The sequence below is a fragment of the Anolis carolinensis genome, chromosome 1, assembly GCF_035594765.1.
Source record: "Anolis carolinensis isolate JA03-04 chromosome 1, rAnoCar3.1.pri, whole genome shotgun sequence".
Lineage (NCBI taxonomy): Eukaryota > Metazoa > Chordata > Lepidosauria > Squamata > Dactyloidae > Anolis > Anolis carolinensis.
Window position 1 is genome coordinate 234,548,338 of NC_085841.1, and position 19,321 is coordinate 234,567,658.

General features: G+C 38.2%; 1 protein-coding gene across 3 annotated transcripts in view; it reads right to left on the reverse strand.

The window, feature by feature from the left end:
- mgat5 (alpha-1,6-mannosylglycoprotein 6-beta-N-acetylglucosaminyltransferase) overlaps positions 1-19,321 on the reverse strand; it is a 181,165-nt gene that overhangs the window by 69,858 nt on the left and 91,986 nt on the right. For all 3 annotated transcript variants that reach the window (XM_062967009.1, XM_062967008.1, XM_062967001.1), the window contains exons 4-5: positions 12,071-12,147; positions 9,684-9,773 (exon numbers count right to left, since the gene is read on the reverse strand). In XM_062967009.1, the coding sequence (XP_062823079.1) occupies positions 9,684-9,773; positions 12,071-12,147 (167 nt within the window). The remainder of the gene's footprint in view (positions 1-9,683; positions 9,774-12,070; positions 12,148-19,321) is intronic.

The following is a 19,321-nucleotide window of genomic DNA, read 5'->3' on the forward strand; positions in this document are numbered from 1 at the left end:
CTATCGAAAAAGGAGATCAGATTAGACTGGCATGACTTGTTTTTGGTAAATCCGTGTTGAGTATTAGCAATGACCGCATTTGTTTCTAAGTGTTCGCAGACCACTTCCTTAATTATCTTTTCCAGAATCTTGCCTGGTATCGATGTGAGGCCATGCCGGGGGGGGGGGGGGGGGAGAGAGAGAACTGTATGGTCTTGTCCATCCTCTCTGTATCCTTTTTGGATGCATTTTTGATCCACCCTCCTGTCTCCAATGCAGAATTAATATGGCTTGCTCCTTTGGGGCTGGGTAAAATCCCTTCTCTTACCGGTTTTTTCTTCTTTTTGCCAACTATTATCTATGTTATGGAGCCCCGGTGGCAAAGTGCATTAAAGCACTGAGCTGCAGACCGAAAGGTCCCAGGTTCAAGCCCCGGGAGCAGCGGGAGCGGCCGCTGTTAGCTCCAGCTCTTGCCAACCTAGCAGTTCGAAAACATGCCAATGTGAGTAGATCAATAGGTACTGCTCAGGCGCTCCATGCAGTCATGCCGGCCACATGACCTTGGAGGTGTCTACGGACAACGCCGGCTCTTCGGCTTAGAAATGGAGATGAGCACCACACCCCAGAGTCAGACATGACTGGACTTAACATCAGGGGAAACCTTTACCTTTTTGTCTATGTGTTATCTGGAGGACTGTGACAATTGACTTGGGTATGGTATCTTTAAGTAGGCAGTCATTTGGAAGTTTTGAAGTAGGAAGGAAAACTAAGGGATATAGTGAACAGCGTTGTACTTTTTTGGTAAAGAAGGGGGCTCTGCAACTGCCTCTTTACTCCTGAGACCCAGGGGATCGGGAAGGAGACTGCCCTGGGGGTTGGCCTGGAGGGTTTTGCCCTCACTTGACCCCTGTGACTTAGTAGTGGGTTTTTTGCGGTCTGCCTTCCAGTAGATGCCAGGCAAGAGCAACCCAGTTATTGGGATGAGCTCAAGACTCAGATGGTTTGCTCAGGGAAAGGGTGAGGAGGAAGTTATAGAGTGCTTCAGCTGATTCTGAACACGGTTGCCACCCTCTGTTGCAACTTTCCATGGTTCAATTCACTTTTTAAAATAGGTTCTAGCTTAAATAAAGATGACTTTATACTATCGAGTTCTCTATTCCAGTCTTATTATTCCATGGTTGGTCAGCAATAATTTTGTGGTCAGATAATACCTTTTCTCAAGCTAACTTAAGAAATACTTGTGCAATGTTTGCATGATTATACTATAATGGTAAACCTATTGTTTATTTAAACATGGACATGTTTATTTTGCCTTAAGAGATTGTTTGACAGTACTGCTTCTGAATGCATTGATCCCTGGAATGTTAACCATCATAATCAACAGGCTGCCAGGTTTTATTGGCAGTTTTCAAAATATGAAGGTCTAAAATAGAGACAAGGGAGCAAAACACTCTATAAATACTACACAGAAAAGAGACGTCTCTGTGTGTAAAAAAGAAAGATAATTTTATTCCTGAAAATAATCTAAAATTTCTCGAGGCAATTGTATCTTTAAAATCAACCTGCAGGAATTCGAAAAAGAGTATTTCCAGAGCTTATACCTTGCAACTGGTCTTCATTTTGCTGTTGTACTAAGAGAGGAAAGGGGGGTGAGAAGGGCGGGATATAAATGTTGTAAATAAAAATAAGTCTAACATTTACAAATCAGTTCAGAAGATTTTATATCTAGTCTAGAGGTGTTCAATTGTTCATCTTTGGATATACAGAACAAATTGCCTGCAAATACCAGTATACATTACATATAATCTTCATAAACCTAGGTGCCAATTTACAATTAGTAGATAATATAATAAAGATTTTTATTTACAAAACTTTAACCTTTTTTCCCAATGTTTTCATCCCTTAGAGTATATCAGTTTATCTTAGTTAAAGTTACACAACAATCTGGATTCTTTTCATTTCCTTTCTGCTCCAGTTTTCACTAGTTTTTGCATAACATTTTATAAAGACTGGAATAGCTGAGGCACTAACAGAGCAGCAGCACCGGGGGCCTGGACAGTGGCCATTCGTATTGTTCTTTCAACATCCACCAAGCTTTCATCTGGAGAAGTAGCTGAAAGCCAAAAACTACTAGCAGCCAATTGGTCAAGTCTAGTGGGACTACTTTACACATCACATTCCACAGTAGCAGGGTTCTGAAAATGTTTCAATAGTCTAAACTTTAAAAAAAGCTATCCAAGATGCTGAACGCTATTTTCCCAAAGCCGATCCAGCACTTTGGGCAATTCCTTTGAAGTCTAGGCTAAAGATTTACTGGTCCATTCACATGAGAGTCCCCAGCTGCTACATGCTCAAGAGTGGTTTGTTCTTCTTGGCAAGATAAATCGGGCATCAGGCTTAGCCTTCACCATTACAGAAGGGAAAGATAGACAAGTGGAGTTCAAGAACCAAGGTATGAAATCGCACTTTATCAGGACAGACCTAGGAGCCTCTGATGGCCTAGGGGATAAAAGCCTTGTGACTTGAAGGTTGGGTTGCTGACCTGAAAGCTGCCAGATTCGAATCCCACCCGGGGAAAGCATGGATGAGCTCCCTCTATCAGCTCCAGCTCCATGCGGGGACATGAGAGAAGCCTCCCATAAGGATGGTAAAAACATCAAAACATCTGGGCGTCCCCTGGGCAATGTCCTTGCAGACGGCCAATTCTTTCACTCCAGAAGCAACTCCGGTTGCTCCTGACACGAAAAAAAAAAGGACAGACCTGAGCAAGAGTGCAACCTCCCTTCACAAGCATTTGACTTTTAGAGGCCACAGGAGAACGCCCTGGCATTATTTCCTCCCAGCAAGACACAACTGGTGTTTCCACTAGTGCTTTAGAGTCTAACCCTGAACTAATGCTTATTGTTGGACTAATGCTTATTGTGGAAAGTACTAATAGGGAGGATCAGTGATATATTGTCCAGGGAATTCTTGTGGCTCGGGCTACTATTTTAATGCTGTTGCATCACTAATTTTTATGCTCACTTGGTTGGACAAACCTTCCTAGACCTCCAGCTTTACATATTAGTCTGGAAGCAGAAGCAGCCTCCATATTTAAGCTGTCACAGGTAAGCTTTACGGATGGACTTACAATTATGGAGACTACAAAGGAACTTTTCTACGCTTACTCTCTAATGCAGTAACCTATGCTCCTGAAAAGTCAAAAATGAAATACGGACATAATACAGGGGCTACCAATAAGACCAAAGCCATCTGAAACCACAGACATCCTGTTCTTCAAGCAGCAGTTTTTCTTTCTAAATTACAACACCTCAAGGAAAATCCAGAGTTCTGCTGTTGTTTTTGACCTCATCAGAGTACACTACACATCAGTGATATCTTTTGTATTCAGTGTTCACCCATTTCATTAACAACAACCCTTATTGTACTGTCTACTTCAAAAATTACTTTGTGAAAGACCAGCTCCAAATTATCTTTAGCAATCAACAAACCTCTATATATACACATCACTGTGTAGGATAGAAGACTTCCATTTCATACTTGCATTCACAAATACTGAAGCTTTCAGCCTTTTCTATTTAATATTAATCACAGCATTAATTGCAATAATATGTATGCTGAATTCAAACTCAAGATTAATAGCATGACCAAACAATATTATTTTTATGTGCTGTCAAAAAAACTACTTGAAATGTACAAAATACCTTTATGTTTGTTGTTCATAAAACATAAAAAGTAATGTGCAAAATGGTTCATTTGTTTTTTAAGGAAGTTCATTTGCTTCATATAAAATTATGTACTGCAACAAATATCACACAAAGTAATTTGTAAATACCTTAAATTGCTAGACTGTACAAAGACTTATACAATTCAATGTTATCTATAAATATAAAAACATCTGAATACGTGGTCAAGTGAAGGACATTAGAAACATAATTCTTTGCTTGCAATCAGGCTTCAAAATTTCATCCACCCTCAATTACAAGTGGAATTATACAGATGATTTCACACATGAAGGTCACAAGTGTAGTTCTACCTCTGGTTAACTGACCTCTTGGTAATCTGAGGCATATCTCGTGCCTAACATATTATCTGATACTTCATTTTCTTTTGTAGATCCCACCAAATACTTGCATGCTTCCTTTCCCAAACCGCAGCTACACAGTGTAAGGCTGTATTTTTTAAAAAGAACTTTACAACAATACTTGCATTCAAAGAGATTTAGATAATTATAACTTGTCCTTATCTGTAATTACTTGCTGCTATTATTATTATTATTATTATTATTATTATTATTATTATTAAAGAACGGTGAAATGAGAAATACAAAATGATGTATTAACTTCAATGGTACTCTGTCATCCCCAGAACTGGATCTAAAGGGGTGAATTAAAACAAATGTAACAAGTCCAAATATCTTCTGAACTGATATATGTCTATTGCACACTAAAAATTATTTCTATCACATTAAAATTGAATAGAGGGAGGGGACTCAGTACACTTCACAAAAGGTATCACAAAGTCACCGCAGAAGTAAAGAAATAACATTTAGTACAGATCAGGTGAATGGCTGCTGAGTGCATAGGCAGGAAGTGATCTGGGATTAATGAAGTGATTACAGACTTGCATCCATCAATACTAGCCAATTAGAAGCTATGTATATGCTTGGAGCTGGAATAGTGATTCTAGTTTTATTTTATTTTAGTGACTAACTTATGATACCCTCTATCTCCCAACTCGGTACGACACAATACAAGTTTGTAGTCTTCTGTCAAATAACAGTACAACCACAGCAATTTACAACTCCTGTGATGCTGTCCATCTTCATTTTACAGATCAGGATATTATTGTAGTGGTGGATAGCGGCCAGTCCGTTTAGGACGCAGATGGTAGGGAAGAACAACGCCAGACCAGCAGGGTTCCGAATTCAATGATTTACTGTTTCCAGTGGAAAAGCTTCAGCTCTGCAGCTGATTCAAGGTAGCTTCCATACCTTATGCTTGGTAGAGATCATATATTTATACAGACATTGTTACATAAGTTGTTGATCACAATTAATTATTAATACATTGAATATTACTTTTATGATTGATAGGAAAAACCCTTGTCAACTGGGGTATGTGTCCTGGTCCTGTTCCAGCTTCCCTTATGACTTTATGTTGGTCAGCAGTTTCGGGGCGTACTGCTGAGGTGTCTGAATTGAGATCTATTGCTTCTATTGTGGTCACCTTAAGATACCTGCAAAGTTCAGCAATGTTTAGGTGTTTTCCTCACCTGGATTAGTCCTGGTCGCGTTCATAGTGTAATTATTTATTGCATATTTATTACTCTTTACTTATGTCATCAGCTTGTTTTCTTGGGATGAATATGTTCAAGGTACGCTGTATATGCCTACCTTTATCAGATTTCTATTTATGATTATGACTTTATTGTGGTCAGGGGAAAGTGAGCTGACATGTAAGTGAAATCAGGTTATACGTTTTCCCTGGTTTATAGGGGAAAAGGCTTTTCTGGGGGTTCTCTGCCTCATTATTGTTAAAACAGACTATAAATAAAACAGATAACTGAAATATTTATAGCATTGGCCAATTTATATATACATGAATCCCTAAACCCTGCTCGCTGATGCTAAAGTGAATAATGGCAGGTTAAAATTATGATTAACTAATCTAGATTTGAAAAAGTGTTAAAAAGGTTAATTAGATATTCGTTAACCATAAAAATCAGATGCCATGGTCTAGAACAGGGGTCCCCAAACTAAGGCCCGGGGGCCGGATGCGGCCCTCCGAGGTCATTTACCTGGCCCCGCCCTCAGTTTTATAATATAATATATTGTATATACATATAATATTGATAATAATATTATAATGTAATACAATATAACACTAATAATAATACCATATAATAATATTAATTATTACTAATAATATTACAGTATAGTGGTATAGTTCAATATAGTAATATATAATGCTAATATTGTGCTATGCTAATAATATAATATATTGTATGCACATATAATTTGTAAGCCAGTCTGAGTCCCCTTTGGGGTGAGAAGGGTGTGATACAAATGTAGTAAATAAATGCAGTAAATAAATAATAAATAAATTTTAGACTTAGGCTCACTCAAAGTCTGAAATGACTTGAAGGCACACAACAACAACAACAACAACAACAACCCTAATTAACTTGACTATCTCATTGGCCAGAAGCAGGACCATACTTCCCATTGAAATCCCGATAAATGTATGTTGGTTAAAATTGTTTTTATTTTTAAATATTGTATTGTTCTTTCATTGTTCTTGTTGTTGTTGTTGTTGTTTTTGCACTACAAATAAGACATATGCAGTGTGCATCAGAATTTGTTTGTATTTTTTTCAAATGATAATCCGGCCCCTCAACAGTCTGAAGGATTGTGGACCGGCCCTCGGCTTAAAAAGTTTGAGGACCCCTGGTCTAGAACGAACCATTTTCCATCATGAATGCCAGCATTTCTTTTGCTAGCAGCTCTTTCCAGCCAACCATATTTGCTTCATCATTTATACTGAGTTTAATTAGCATGTCTATAAAAAGATACCGGTAATGCTCAGTGACACATGCCAGGAAACACTACGATACTTCCTGAGGTGAGGCAGATACTAACATGCTAACTTGCTCTATGAAAATGTTTGGCCTTTCATTACCTCTTGAAAACAAGAGCATAAATATGCCAGTTTTAAAAACCTGCCATGAAAGAGAATATTTAAATGTGCATTTAAATAATTTACCATGACTATCATTCCACACTCTGCATTACTTATATCATAAAAAAATGGAAACGATTCTGGGGCAGAGTCAAATACATTAAGAAACATTTACACTATTAATTGGAGGGATTATGCAAAAGAGAAATAAAGTTAATAAACCAAATAATGTTCTACCACACAGAAAGATTTCCAAAGTATACTAACAGCATTTGGAACCTGATTGTATTTTCTAATATTGCTTTATATTTGAATGATAGTACATCAACTAGTTTAATTTATTTTCAGTTATCTAATGTAAATAATACTAGGCAACACATATTATATTATACTAGCTGTGCCCGGCCACGCGTTGCTGTGGCTTAGTCTGGTGGTGTTGGTCAGTCTACATTAGGTTGTATTTATGCTGTGACCTCCACCCTTCTTTATACTCACATTAGTAGTAGTATTTGAAGTCTGTTACCTTCTTCAATTTTTGTGTTGATTGATAATTGCTTGAGATCCCTGTTGTCTTTGGTTTGTTGTTAATTGTAATGTCTGATTCTGCTGAGTGCGGTTTATATTTTTATTGTGGTACAATAGTCCTTTTTTGTTTTGCCTGTGTAGGTGTTTATTATTATTGTTGTTGTAGTGATTATGAAGGTTGGATAAGTTAGATGCTACTGTATTGTTTTTTGGAGGCCCAGTGTAGCACTGACTGGCCTCTCAGCCTCAGTGCCTGGCTGTTTCTTGCCTGTGATGGTGTTGATTCTTGTTGTTGTGTTGTTGTCATTGTTATTATTGTAATTGTTTTTTTGGAGGCCAAGTGTGAATGTAGGGATTGGGGAGGTGGATGAGTTGTGTTGTCAAATGTTGTATTTGTTATAGTCACAATGCATTGTTGTGAGTTTTGTGGGTTTGGATTGTGGTTTTGTGGTGTGGTTGTGTTGTTACAACTGAGAGGCAAGGCTTTTGTGTTGTGTTGTGAAGTTTTGTATTTCTGGGGCGTTTAGTTGTGTGCCAAGTTTTGTATTTCTGGGGCGTTTAGTTGTGTTGTTATAGTCACGATGCATTGTTGTGAGTTTTGTGGGTCCGGATTGTGGTTTTGTGGTATGGTTGTGTTGTTACAACCGGGAGGCAAGGTTTTTGCGTTGTGTTGGCAAGTTTTGTATTTCTGGGGCGTTTAGTTGTGTGCCAAGTTTTGTATTTCTGGGGCGTTTAGTTGTGTTGTTATAGTCATGATGCATTGTTGTGAGTTTTGTGGGTCTGGATTGTGGTTTTGTGGTGTGGTTGTGTTGTTACAACTGAGAGGCAAGGCTTTTGTGTTGTGTTGCGAAGTTTTATATTTCTGGGGCGTTTAGTTGTGTGCCAGGTTTCGTATTTCTGGGGCGTTTAGTTGTGTTGTTATAGTCACGATGCGTTGTTGTGAGTTTTATGGGTCTGGATTGTGGTTTTGTGGTGTGGTTGTGTTGTTACAACCTGGAGGGAAGGCTTTTGCGTTGTGTTGCCAAGTTTTGTATTTACGGGGCGTTTAGTTGTGTTGTTATAGTCACGATGCGTTGTTGTGAGTTTTGTGGGTCCTGTGTGGTTTTGTGGTGTGGCTGTGTTGTTACAACTGGGAAGCAAGGCTTTTGCATTGTGTTGCCAAGTTTTGTATTTCTGGGGCGTTTAGTTGTGTTGTTATTGCATGATGCATTGTTGTGAGTTTTGTGGGTCTGGATTGTGGTTTTGTGGTGTGGTTGTGTTGTTGTAACCTGGAGGCAAGCCTTTTGCATTGTGTTGCCAAATTTCGTATTTCTGGGATGTTTAGTTTTGTTGTTATAGTCACTGCGCAAACAACTTTATCATTTTATATATATAGATTATACTATATTATATATGACAAGAACAACGCAATGGCTTCTTTTTAGAAACTCTTTATACAAAACAATAATACAGAGATGTGAAGAATAGCATGTTATGTTAAACATTAACAAACTTAAAAATAATTGGCATCTATACTGAAAGAAGAACACAGTGAAAGTTAAGTTAATTCTAAAGAGGCATTTAAATTACTTACTTATACTGAAAGTCTTACCAGAATGAATGTAAAAAATCACATCTGTGATTTTGTCCCTGTCTCCTATCAATACCAATGCTTTGATCTTTGGATGGAAGGGAACAGCTGCACAAATGTTTGATAACCCATTTTTATGGAGTCACCAGAACTCCCCTCTCATTTCCCCTTTTCCCATTCCCTCGTAAGAGATCGTTTCCTAATCCTCCCTTCTTTTCTTTAGCTACTGATTCCACATGAATCCCAGCAGAAGGTCCAGAGTTACTTTCCTGGAACACACAATGGGTGTCTTTGCGGCATTTAGAACAAGCTGCCTGTAGTCCCCCAGTGTTTTGAAAATATACATATAATTTTGGTGTTACTAAATGCTTGGGAAATGCAGATAGAAGTAGTTCTTTAGCTTCTTACGGTCTATCTAATTAATTAATTTGATGAATAACTTAATTCTTAATTAATTCAAGCAAAAATAATGCTTGTTTTAAAATAAATTTAAATACACAGCCTTTTTGAAGGCAAATTTCCAATCAATCTATTAAAATCTGGTCAATTAACTCAATATATTTTAATATGAAAAGTCTATTAGAGCAGTAACTAGAGTTTTCTTAGGTTGTGATATATCAGCAAACCACGGTTAATTGAAAATTTTGTGCCTGCCAAAATCCCATAAAGCAGGAGTGGGAAATGTATGCCCTTTAAGATAGTGTTGGACTGCAGCTCCTATTTGCTAGTAAAGTTAATGATGACAGATCATGGGAGCTAGAGTTCAACCTGTGGAGGGCTACAAATTATTCCATGTCTGCTACAAAGGAAGAGCTTTTCTTCGTTCTGCCATAATAACAGGGCTTTAAATTGTCTTTATAATTCCTACCAATTCCTACCAGGTTGTTGTTGCAGGAATTGTATATCAATTACAGTAAATATGTACTGACCTCACTGAGGTAAATAAAGAAGGAGCATGTGGACCCATCCACACCGTAACTTGCATAACAAGGATCGGATCGCCACATATCTTTCATCCACTAGAAGGAAAAACAACACAGAAACAGGGAGATGCAGTAAGTTAGACATTTTTTGTGTGTGTGCTAACAACATAGCTTTAAAAAAAGGTTAAACAAAATTCTGCATTGTTATAAAACTTGATAAAAATAGTATTTCAAACTGTACAGTCACCAGAAGTACACAGTTATCAAAAATTCACATAATTCACTTGGCAACCCCAGCACCTTCAGCTTTCTGTGCCTGGTCTGTTTTGGCATCTCCATTAGACATATTTGACCCTAACTGCAAGACGTGAGACTCTGGGGGCTGCTAGAAAAGAAACAACTTCAGTGTAGGTTTAAGTCAGCAATTCCTACACCCTGTGAAGATTTCACAAAGGCAGTAAATGGATCAACTTCACTATTCATTAAGAGTTTACTATGCTACCAGGGCACTGTGCTGCTGATCCCATTGCTATTCTGCAAGATGTCCTTGCTTTTTGTGTTCTGCACCCCATCAGTTTTCAGCACTGTCGCCCTAATTCAGCATGCATTGAAATATTTTCTCTGAATCGCTGGCTTGCCCAGTGGAAAGACACCTATCAATTATCCAAATTAAGTAAACCACAGCCCTCCACATGTGTGGATTTGACATATTGATTTGTAATCTCTAGAAATCTCTAGGTCCTCGAGTATAATTCTGTTGCAAGTTGACCACAGAGTCATGCTGAAGGACCTAGAAATTTTTAGAGAAAACACTTCTCTAGGAACCTCTAAGTCCTTCACCATGATTCTATGATCAACCTGCAGAATTAAGCTGGGGGATCTAGAGGTTGAAATTGACCACAGAGTTGTACCAATGAACTAGCAATTCCTAGAGAAATATTGTATCAGGTAAAAAAGTGGCGTTTTTTTTTTTTACATTCGCGTTTTCCAGTGGGGGTCCCAAATGGGGGAGGGGCTGATTGTATTCATATTAATTTATAAAATATCATGATTCTGTTTCAAAAAAAAGTAGAAGCACTGAGCACAGGAGAAATTTCGAAGACCTTATGCCAGGCATGGACAAATCTGGACCGTCCAGGTGTTTTGGACTGCAACTCCCATAATTCCTAACAGCTGATAGGCTGTTAGGAAATGTGGGAGTTGAAATCCAAAACACCTGGAGGGCCCAAGTTTGCTCATGCCTGCCTTATGCTGAAACCTATACTTTAGTCAGATCAACAAAAAAGATAGCAATAAAATCTCTATGTTGTCAAAGGCTTTCATGGCCGGGATCACAGGGTTGTTGTACGTTTTCCAGGCTGTATGGCCATGTTCCGGAAGTGAATACTTCTGGAACATGGCCATACAGCCCGGAAAACATACAACAACCCAATAAATTCTCTGTGCAAACATTTGCAACTGATGTTTGAAAATGAAAATCCTTTATGACCCTGACACTATCACAAGTAGTGTGACAGTGCTAGGGTCACAAATACTGTGATAGTGTCAAGGGGGTGCAGGAGTTTTCATTTTCTTACTTCTGCTCATCCCTACATGCTTTCAAAAATGTTAAAACCTGGTATTAAAAACTGAACAAAGTCTATTTGGAGTCCTGGGCCGGCTTTGCATTAATCACACTAGTAATAACAACAACAACAACAACAACAACAACAACAATCTGAACAGTTTTTGTGCTCTTTGGTCTGTCTGTCAAAATTTGCATCAATATAAAAACCACCGACATGAGGTGTGAACTTATCAAGATAAATTATATGTAAATACATTACAGATAGCAACATTTTACAACCATGTGTAATATATCTGCATAATTTTTCTTCCTGAGAACATCTCATGCCAAGCCATAATATACAGACACTAGATGTTGAAGAACAAAATGTCTTTATACTTTGATGCCAACTTTCTTATAAATTTAAAGTATGAAAGGATCTTCAAACAGATTTGTGTTGCTTGAAAACACACATAGTAGAACATTGCAGTTCTAATTAGCTGAAAAATTCTGATTACCTGAAGCACTTATCAATCCACGCCATGTGTCTGTTCATATGCTTAACACTTCCTAAAAGCAGTATCTTTTAAAAAGTTATATAAGCTCCTAGCCAAGGACATGCAAGCAAATTTCACCTCTGCAATGAGTCCTCTCCTCTCCCAAGATTCAAAACCCATCCCAGTCCTGTAAACCTTCCAAAATAAATTTTGGAGCACATGGAGACTCCTTGCTTTTTTGTCATTTTGAACTGGTAACCTCAACCTATGTACCTACATAATACTTCCCCTCATCAAGTTGGGTTTATTTGTTTTGTAAAATAAGAAATACAATAAGATATCAATCTTACTTTAATTTTGCCCTCGCAGTGGGGAAAACCATCCATGGGAGGCAGCTCACACTGTTCCTGGGCTCCATTAATAAGATCTAAAGGACAAAAATAAATAAATAAAATAATCCAGTAATACTGCATACATCAAAACAGGTTTTTTTTCATGTTATGAGAAGTTTTCCACCCCAGTTTGCCATGCAGATGAGTCACCAGTGAAATGCCAATTGAGTTCTAAAATTCATTGCTGCCATCTCTCCCTGCTGGGAAATTGGAAGAGGGCCATGAAACCAGAGCAAAAATAAAACTCAATATGCAACAAGTATGTGCAGATTGGAGAGGTTTTTTTTAAAGAATTAATGGAAATAAATTCTCATTATAACAAAGTACAACTAGCTTTTTAACCAAGTTAAATTAAAAGTGTAGCAATCATTACATTTCAGGTTGGGAATGGAATATCTCAGTGGGAAATCACAAATCTTAAATATTCACATCATTTAAAAACTCATATACATTTACTGCATTATGGTATTTATGGATATGAAAGAACAGAGAGAAGCAAGCGCACCACTAAGATTAGTGTCACCTTGCGCTTTAACTCATAGTGTCAATCCAGGGCCTCCTTTCAAACCAGACCATATTACAATACAGTAGCTAAAATATCAAAACATTTAAGAAAATGTGCAACTGTAAAGATCAGCAGCAATGAACACGGAAGCATGCGTTTGTTGCACCTGCAGACAAAATTACATGATTTGAAGTGTCACTGTTGTTAGGTAATAATGAGAATTCTGACTGGAACACATGCACATTAGAAAGTTCAAAAGTAAATCAATATAGAGTTTTAACCTTGTTGGTATTGTGATACAATAGATGTAAGTACATGGACTTACAAAAATGTTTTTGTAGTTCTATCTTTATAAACAATAAAACTTTGCACAAAAATTGTACAGTCGCTTGGTGTCACTCCCTCTTATGATGTCACCCAGTGCAATGCACACCAACTGCACCACTCCTAGTGACATCACTGGAGAAGAGAGACAGAGACAGAGACAGAAAGTTTGACTAAACCAGCTGCAAATAGTGGTTCCCATGTCAATGGGGTAGTGACCTGCTCCAAGTTTTAGTCCAAACTAATTTAGGTCCAGCATCCTTGATATCTCTTTGCCTCTAAAATCAAAGTAGATGCACTGCCTTACTGAGATAGATGCTATCAGTTGCCACTGGTCAGAAGGTTAGTATCAGACATTTGAAACATCTCCCCTCACTTGTTATCAGCCTTCCAAAAGGAATTTGAAAAGGGACGTAGGTAATGTATTTGTATGAATGGAAACCTAATGCTGGGGACTCTCAAAGTGATGGTCTAGCTGACTATAAACTAATTTCCACAGAATGTCATAGTCATCTTATTTGGACAGATTCAATACAACTGTCTTCCTAGCTGAACTGAATTTCAATTGTCTGACAAGAAAGAAGTTTTTTTTTATTTCTTTATCATAATTATCATGCCATTTCCTCGGTCTGGGTGAGGTTTGTTCCTTGAAAGAACAGCAGACCCTATTTATGTCTGATGGTATCGGATGAATTCTCAAGGATTCTCAGTTTCTAGCTAGCATAGCTTGCACTTCTAATGAATCTCAAATCAATCAGTGGGAAATGGCTTGGGTGGCATACTTAATAATCAGTTTGTAGAGTTTGTACTGCTTCCTGGCATACCACTGAGTTGGAGGCAATGAGGTATACCCAGATGACATGAATGTAGGTGATGGGGAAAATGATGCAAATATATTTAGAAATTGATAAGAGGCAAGAGCAGAACTGTATAGCACTACAGTGGTTAGGACAGAATAATCCCCTGTATTCATTGTAGCCTCAAGTTTTTCTGTACTTTTTCAGTGATGCTTTACTGTGTAGCACTGTAGTACTTTGGTAAATATATTTATTTATTGAGCTTATAGGCTCCTCATAACAGAAGCTCTCTGGGTAGCTTCCAGGAATGTAATATGAAGGTGATCAAACAACAAGGTACGTACTTTGGCTTGATATTTACTTAGTAAGGTATGCTCACATATTAAGGTATGTGAATATCAATCAAAAACACAAATATAGTCACCATTTCAAAACTAAGCTTTTCTTGGTGTATGGAACAAGCTTTGGCTTCCTGCAAAATGTTAGTGTAGTCAAAATACTGAATAGAATTACTGTAGGCAGCAACAGGACTGAAGACATTACAAAGAGTTAAGAAACAACAAATCAAACGCTACTGCTAAGATCTTGGGAACACAACACAAATGCTAAAGAAATTACGTCAAGTTCATGTCACTGTTATAGAGAGAATATAGATGCACACCAAAGTTTATTTGCAGATATTCCGGATAATATTGACTCAGCTGGAAGTTATTATGAAGAGGACCACAATGAACAGAGGGTTTACCAAGGCAAGCTGTGTTTGACAAGTGCTGCCCCTCTGCCTTTGCAGGCCTTGGAACTACATGAAAGAACGAAGGAGGTGGAAAATCCGGCACCAGCAGTGGCCACTGTCAAGTCAATCAGAAGCACAGTAATTACAAAAATCCTTTAAACCACTATCTGATGAGTATGAGGTAGACAGCTGACATTTTGACTACTCCTTTAGAAAACATGGGAAAAAACGATGTAAGGTCACTAATTTAGCCCAGTCCTACACTTGTCCTTCACTATAAAATCTGTAAATTAATTCAAAGAGAAGTTTGCAAGGGATTCATTATAGATTTTTCTGTTATAGGTCTGACTGGAGAGTGGCCTTTCCACAAGCTATTTATAATTTCCTGAATAACTTTTTTTTCTTAAAAGAGACAGAACACCTCCACCAACTGAGGCTTGTCATGCAGACTAAAAAGGGTAGATTGAAAACTACATGAGAGTGAGTAATTGGATTGAGTCCAGCATTAGTCACCAAAGAAGTAGATCCACTAAAATCAATAAGACTCATGAACGTGATAATGAACAACTATCATTCATCTCAGTGGGCATACTCAATGGAACTAAAACTGGATTTACCTTATTTTTTAAACTGCAGCTAGAAACATTCTTATTTTTTAATTTCTGCATGATAGAAGCAGAGCTGGCCCAAGGTAATTTTGAAGTGTAAGTGAACAAAATTTTGGTGCCCCCCCCCCAACCAATCACTGGAAGAAAAAAAAAAACGGGAAATCCAGACAGGAAACAATCAGGGCCAGCTATAACCTCCCAACCAAGGATGCCCCTAGGGAGGAAGCAGCTAGGCTTCGAATCTGCAAGGCCATTAAATGCTGATCAAGTTGGCCAATTGCAACATTCACATTTGCCTCAACATCTTAATGACTTGAATGAAGGTTTAGAGGGATTGCTTATCAAGTTTACAAATAACACCAAATTGGGAGGAATAGCTAATACTCCAGAAGGCAGGAGCAGAATTTAAAACAACTGTAATAGATCAGAGAGCTGGGCCAAAACTAACAACATGCATTATAACAAGGAGAAATGTAGGATACTACACTTAGACAGTTTTGGGCTACATAAAAAGGAGTTTTTATGGGCTACATAAAAAGGAGTATAGTTTCTAGATCAAGGGAAGGAATGGTGTCCCTCTATTCTGCTTTGGTCAGGCCTCACCTGGAATACTGTGTCCAATACTGTGTTCAATTCTAGCCATGACAATTCAAGCGAGATATTGAGAAGCTGGAAGATGTCCAGAGAAGGGCAACTAAAATGATCAAAGATCTGGAGACCATGCCCTATGAGGATCATCTTAAAGAACTGAGTATGTTTAGCCGGCAGAAGAGAAGATTGAGAGGAGACATGATAGTCATGTATAAAATATGTGAAAGGGAGAGGGAGCAGGCTTGTTTTCTGCTGCCTTGGAAAGTAGGACTCAGAGCAATGGGTTCAAATTACAAGAAAGGAGATTTCACCTGAACATCAGGAAGAACTTTCTGACCAAAAGAGCTGTTCAGCAGTGGAATTCTCTGCCTCGGGAGTGCGGTGAAAGCTCCTTCCTTGAAAACTTTTAAACAGAGGCTGGATGGCCATTTGTCAGAGGTGCTTTGATTGTGCTTTTCCTGCACAGCAGGGCTGGACTGGATGCCCCATGTGGTCATGTCCAACTCTATCATTTTATACCTTTATTTTTGAAAATTAAGAATAATCTAGCAATTAGAAATATGTCCATTATTTGATAATCAGTTACAAGCTACAGGGCACATACACACTCACACTCACACACCCACACACACATATATGCATGCATGTGCATGCATGTATAAAATAAAAGAGATGCGGGTGGGGAAACAAAACATTCTCCATCCCATCCAAAGCACCAAGCAATAAAGAGAATATTAGAGGCCATAGTAAAAACGAGAATATAATATTCTGAAAGAAAAAGTTCTGAAAATTTCCAAATACTAGCACAGAGTGCAATAGCATAGTAATATAACTGGATACTGAAATCTCAGGTGGTCTTTCATCCATGAAATCATAAGATCTAGCCCTGCCTACTTTCAGCAAGTTGGTTGTGTCACAGATGGACTATATATTAACTTTCCTTTCTAACCCATCTGATTTACTCAAATGACCCAATAGATGCTTCTTATCAGCCTCTCTTCATGTCTTTGATCCCACACTGATGGAAAGAATGAGTAGCAAAAACAAGAAGATACTTTATAAGCAGGCTAAAATGGAGATTGAAGAGAGGATAAATAAACAAAACCAATCATGCAAGCATAGGATTATTTAGAAATCAGATAAAAGGTCAATCATCAAGTCTGTGTTGTCAGGGCGGGCTTCTATTAAGCAGAAAAGGTGCCTCCTTCAACTGGTGGATCATTTATGTGGAATCGTTAGTGTTTTATCCTTTCCAAGTCAAAACTATTTCTGTCTTGGAAACAAAGTGTTCTGAGATGAAATCTACATAGCAGCTAAGGCTACACTAATAGTTCCTTTGAGCCCCCTTTTCTTATTTATACAGTATACTGATTTTCCCTTCAACTCACAAAAAGGGATTTAAGCAAAAAGTCATATGAATTATGGAAACGTTTTCTTTTTGAATGAGCAGGTAAAATGCTTTCCAGCTCCATGCCAACTTGAGCATTAATGGCTTTTAGATATAAATGAAATAAAATTCCTTTTGTCCGCTATCCTCCAACAAAGAAAGCCCTGCTGAGCTTCCAGCCGACTTTACTGAAATAATGCATAATAATCCTCCCTGTCAGTCCCCAAACACTGACCATGGACCACCTACAGCTCACCCAAGTTTTTCTTATGCAGTTTAGACTGAACAGTCACCTGTCACTACAAACCATTTAAGCAGGTTTCAGTGTTCCTGTATTCCCCATTCTTGCCAAAGATCGGCAGCAATTCAAGAAAATGAAACAGATATCCAAAAAGAAATCAACAAGAAAATATGTAAGGAGTGTGTGAGAGAGTTTGGAAAAAGAGGACTCAAATGACAGACCTCCAAAGACCTAGTGTTGTGTCTCCTTCTTTCAGCACATGATTCTGCACATCAAACAGTTTCACTGGTTTCTGGCTTTGCTCCACACTGAAGACACTCACTGGCTACACCTATGCAAAACAATCCCTTCCAGTGGTACTTTACAAAACAAAGCACTTCATACATGCAAGAGAGCTGTGATTCACTGATGGATCACACAAGCCCCTCCCTAGCCTCTTGGAACTACTGTCTATTTCTATCTCTTTACCTGCCTGAACGTAAGAAGAATCATGCTGGAACAGACCAAAGGCTGATACAATGCAGCATCTATTCACACAGTGACCCACTGGATGCCTGAAAGTAGGAATGCACAGTACTAGTGCTCTGCTCATTGGTTCTCAGAAACTAATAAGAGCAGAATGTTTTTGAGACTGAAAGGAATGTATAGCATTTTTACTGGTAACTGCTGATGTCTGTATGGTCCAAGAAATCACCAGTTCTTTACAAAAGTCATCCTGGTCCTCAGCCATCACCAGTGTAATTTTTTTTTAAAGGAACAGATCTGAGCTTTTCATTCTAAGTTGGATTTCTTATCCTTTGATTAGATTTCTGGGATGAAACTATCTACTGATGAAAAACCCCTAATTCTACAGAGAGGCACATAAATATATAATTGCAGGAGACATGATTAAGCATTCGTTTGTATTAGCACAAGCAATCTACTATTGAAAGAATTGTAGAAGGGTACATGCAGCTGAGTTCGACAGTTTGGAAGACTATTAAGTTCTCATACAGAACAGGTAGGTATGAAGTTAGAAGAGAGAAGGAAATTAGGGCAGCCTTTCACAGAAAGACATACAAGTGCGGAATGGGACACTGCAACACTTGGGCCACATATAAGTTTTATTGCCATTCTGTTTTATTGCCAACTGTTCCTCACTAGTTGGCAAAAGGGGGATAATCGAAACCACAAAAAGCTTCAAGATGTACATCCCTTTGTAGAAACTACTCCATTTTAGTGACACAAGCCTAATCTTTTTTTTAAAAACAACAACAATAACCTGGCAATGATTTTTAAAACTGGAAAGAAGATCTTCCAAATGGTCTCAGATCCTCCAAAATTATTAATCCCTGGCACATACTACAGACTTCTTAACTGACTGTGTGATCACAGCAACACAGCTTCATGAGCTTCCAAGTAGCCTTGCTTGGCTGCCCAGGCAATGCAGAACCAGCTCTTCCACCTGAGGCTATTTCAAAACATCTGACAATGGTATGTTAATGTAAAGTCGCTGTATTTCATAGGCCACATACAGGACTAAAGAGAAATTGCAACATTCACTTTAAATCTATTTAAAAATTATTATTTCCACTCTGTATCATTTTTTTTTGTAATGAATGGAAATGACTTCTGGAACACTGTGCACACTAAGAGCACACTAAAAGCAATAAAAATGGACAGTAAGTACATTGCTGGATGGGTCCAACTATGCATTGTTGGCATACTGTTGAGGGAAAAATCTTGACTGTGAACCTTCCTACTTTGGAAATACTACAGAGCAACTAGGAATTTCTTTTTGTCATTATTGTATGCTTTCGAGTCATTTCTGTTGCAGGGTTTTATTGTTAGAATGTGCTCAGAGGGAGATTGCCTGTGCCTTCCTCTGTGTTTGACAGGCTGTGACTCCTCCAAGGTCACCCAGTGATTTTTCACAGCCAAGTAGGAATTCAAAGTCTGATTTCCCTGTGTCCTAGTCTGGTCTCAGCAATATTTTGCCAATCCCTTTTGACAAAAATATTTCCCATATATTGCAATGTCAGTT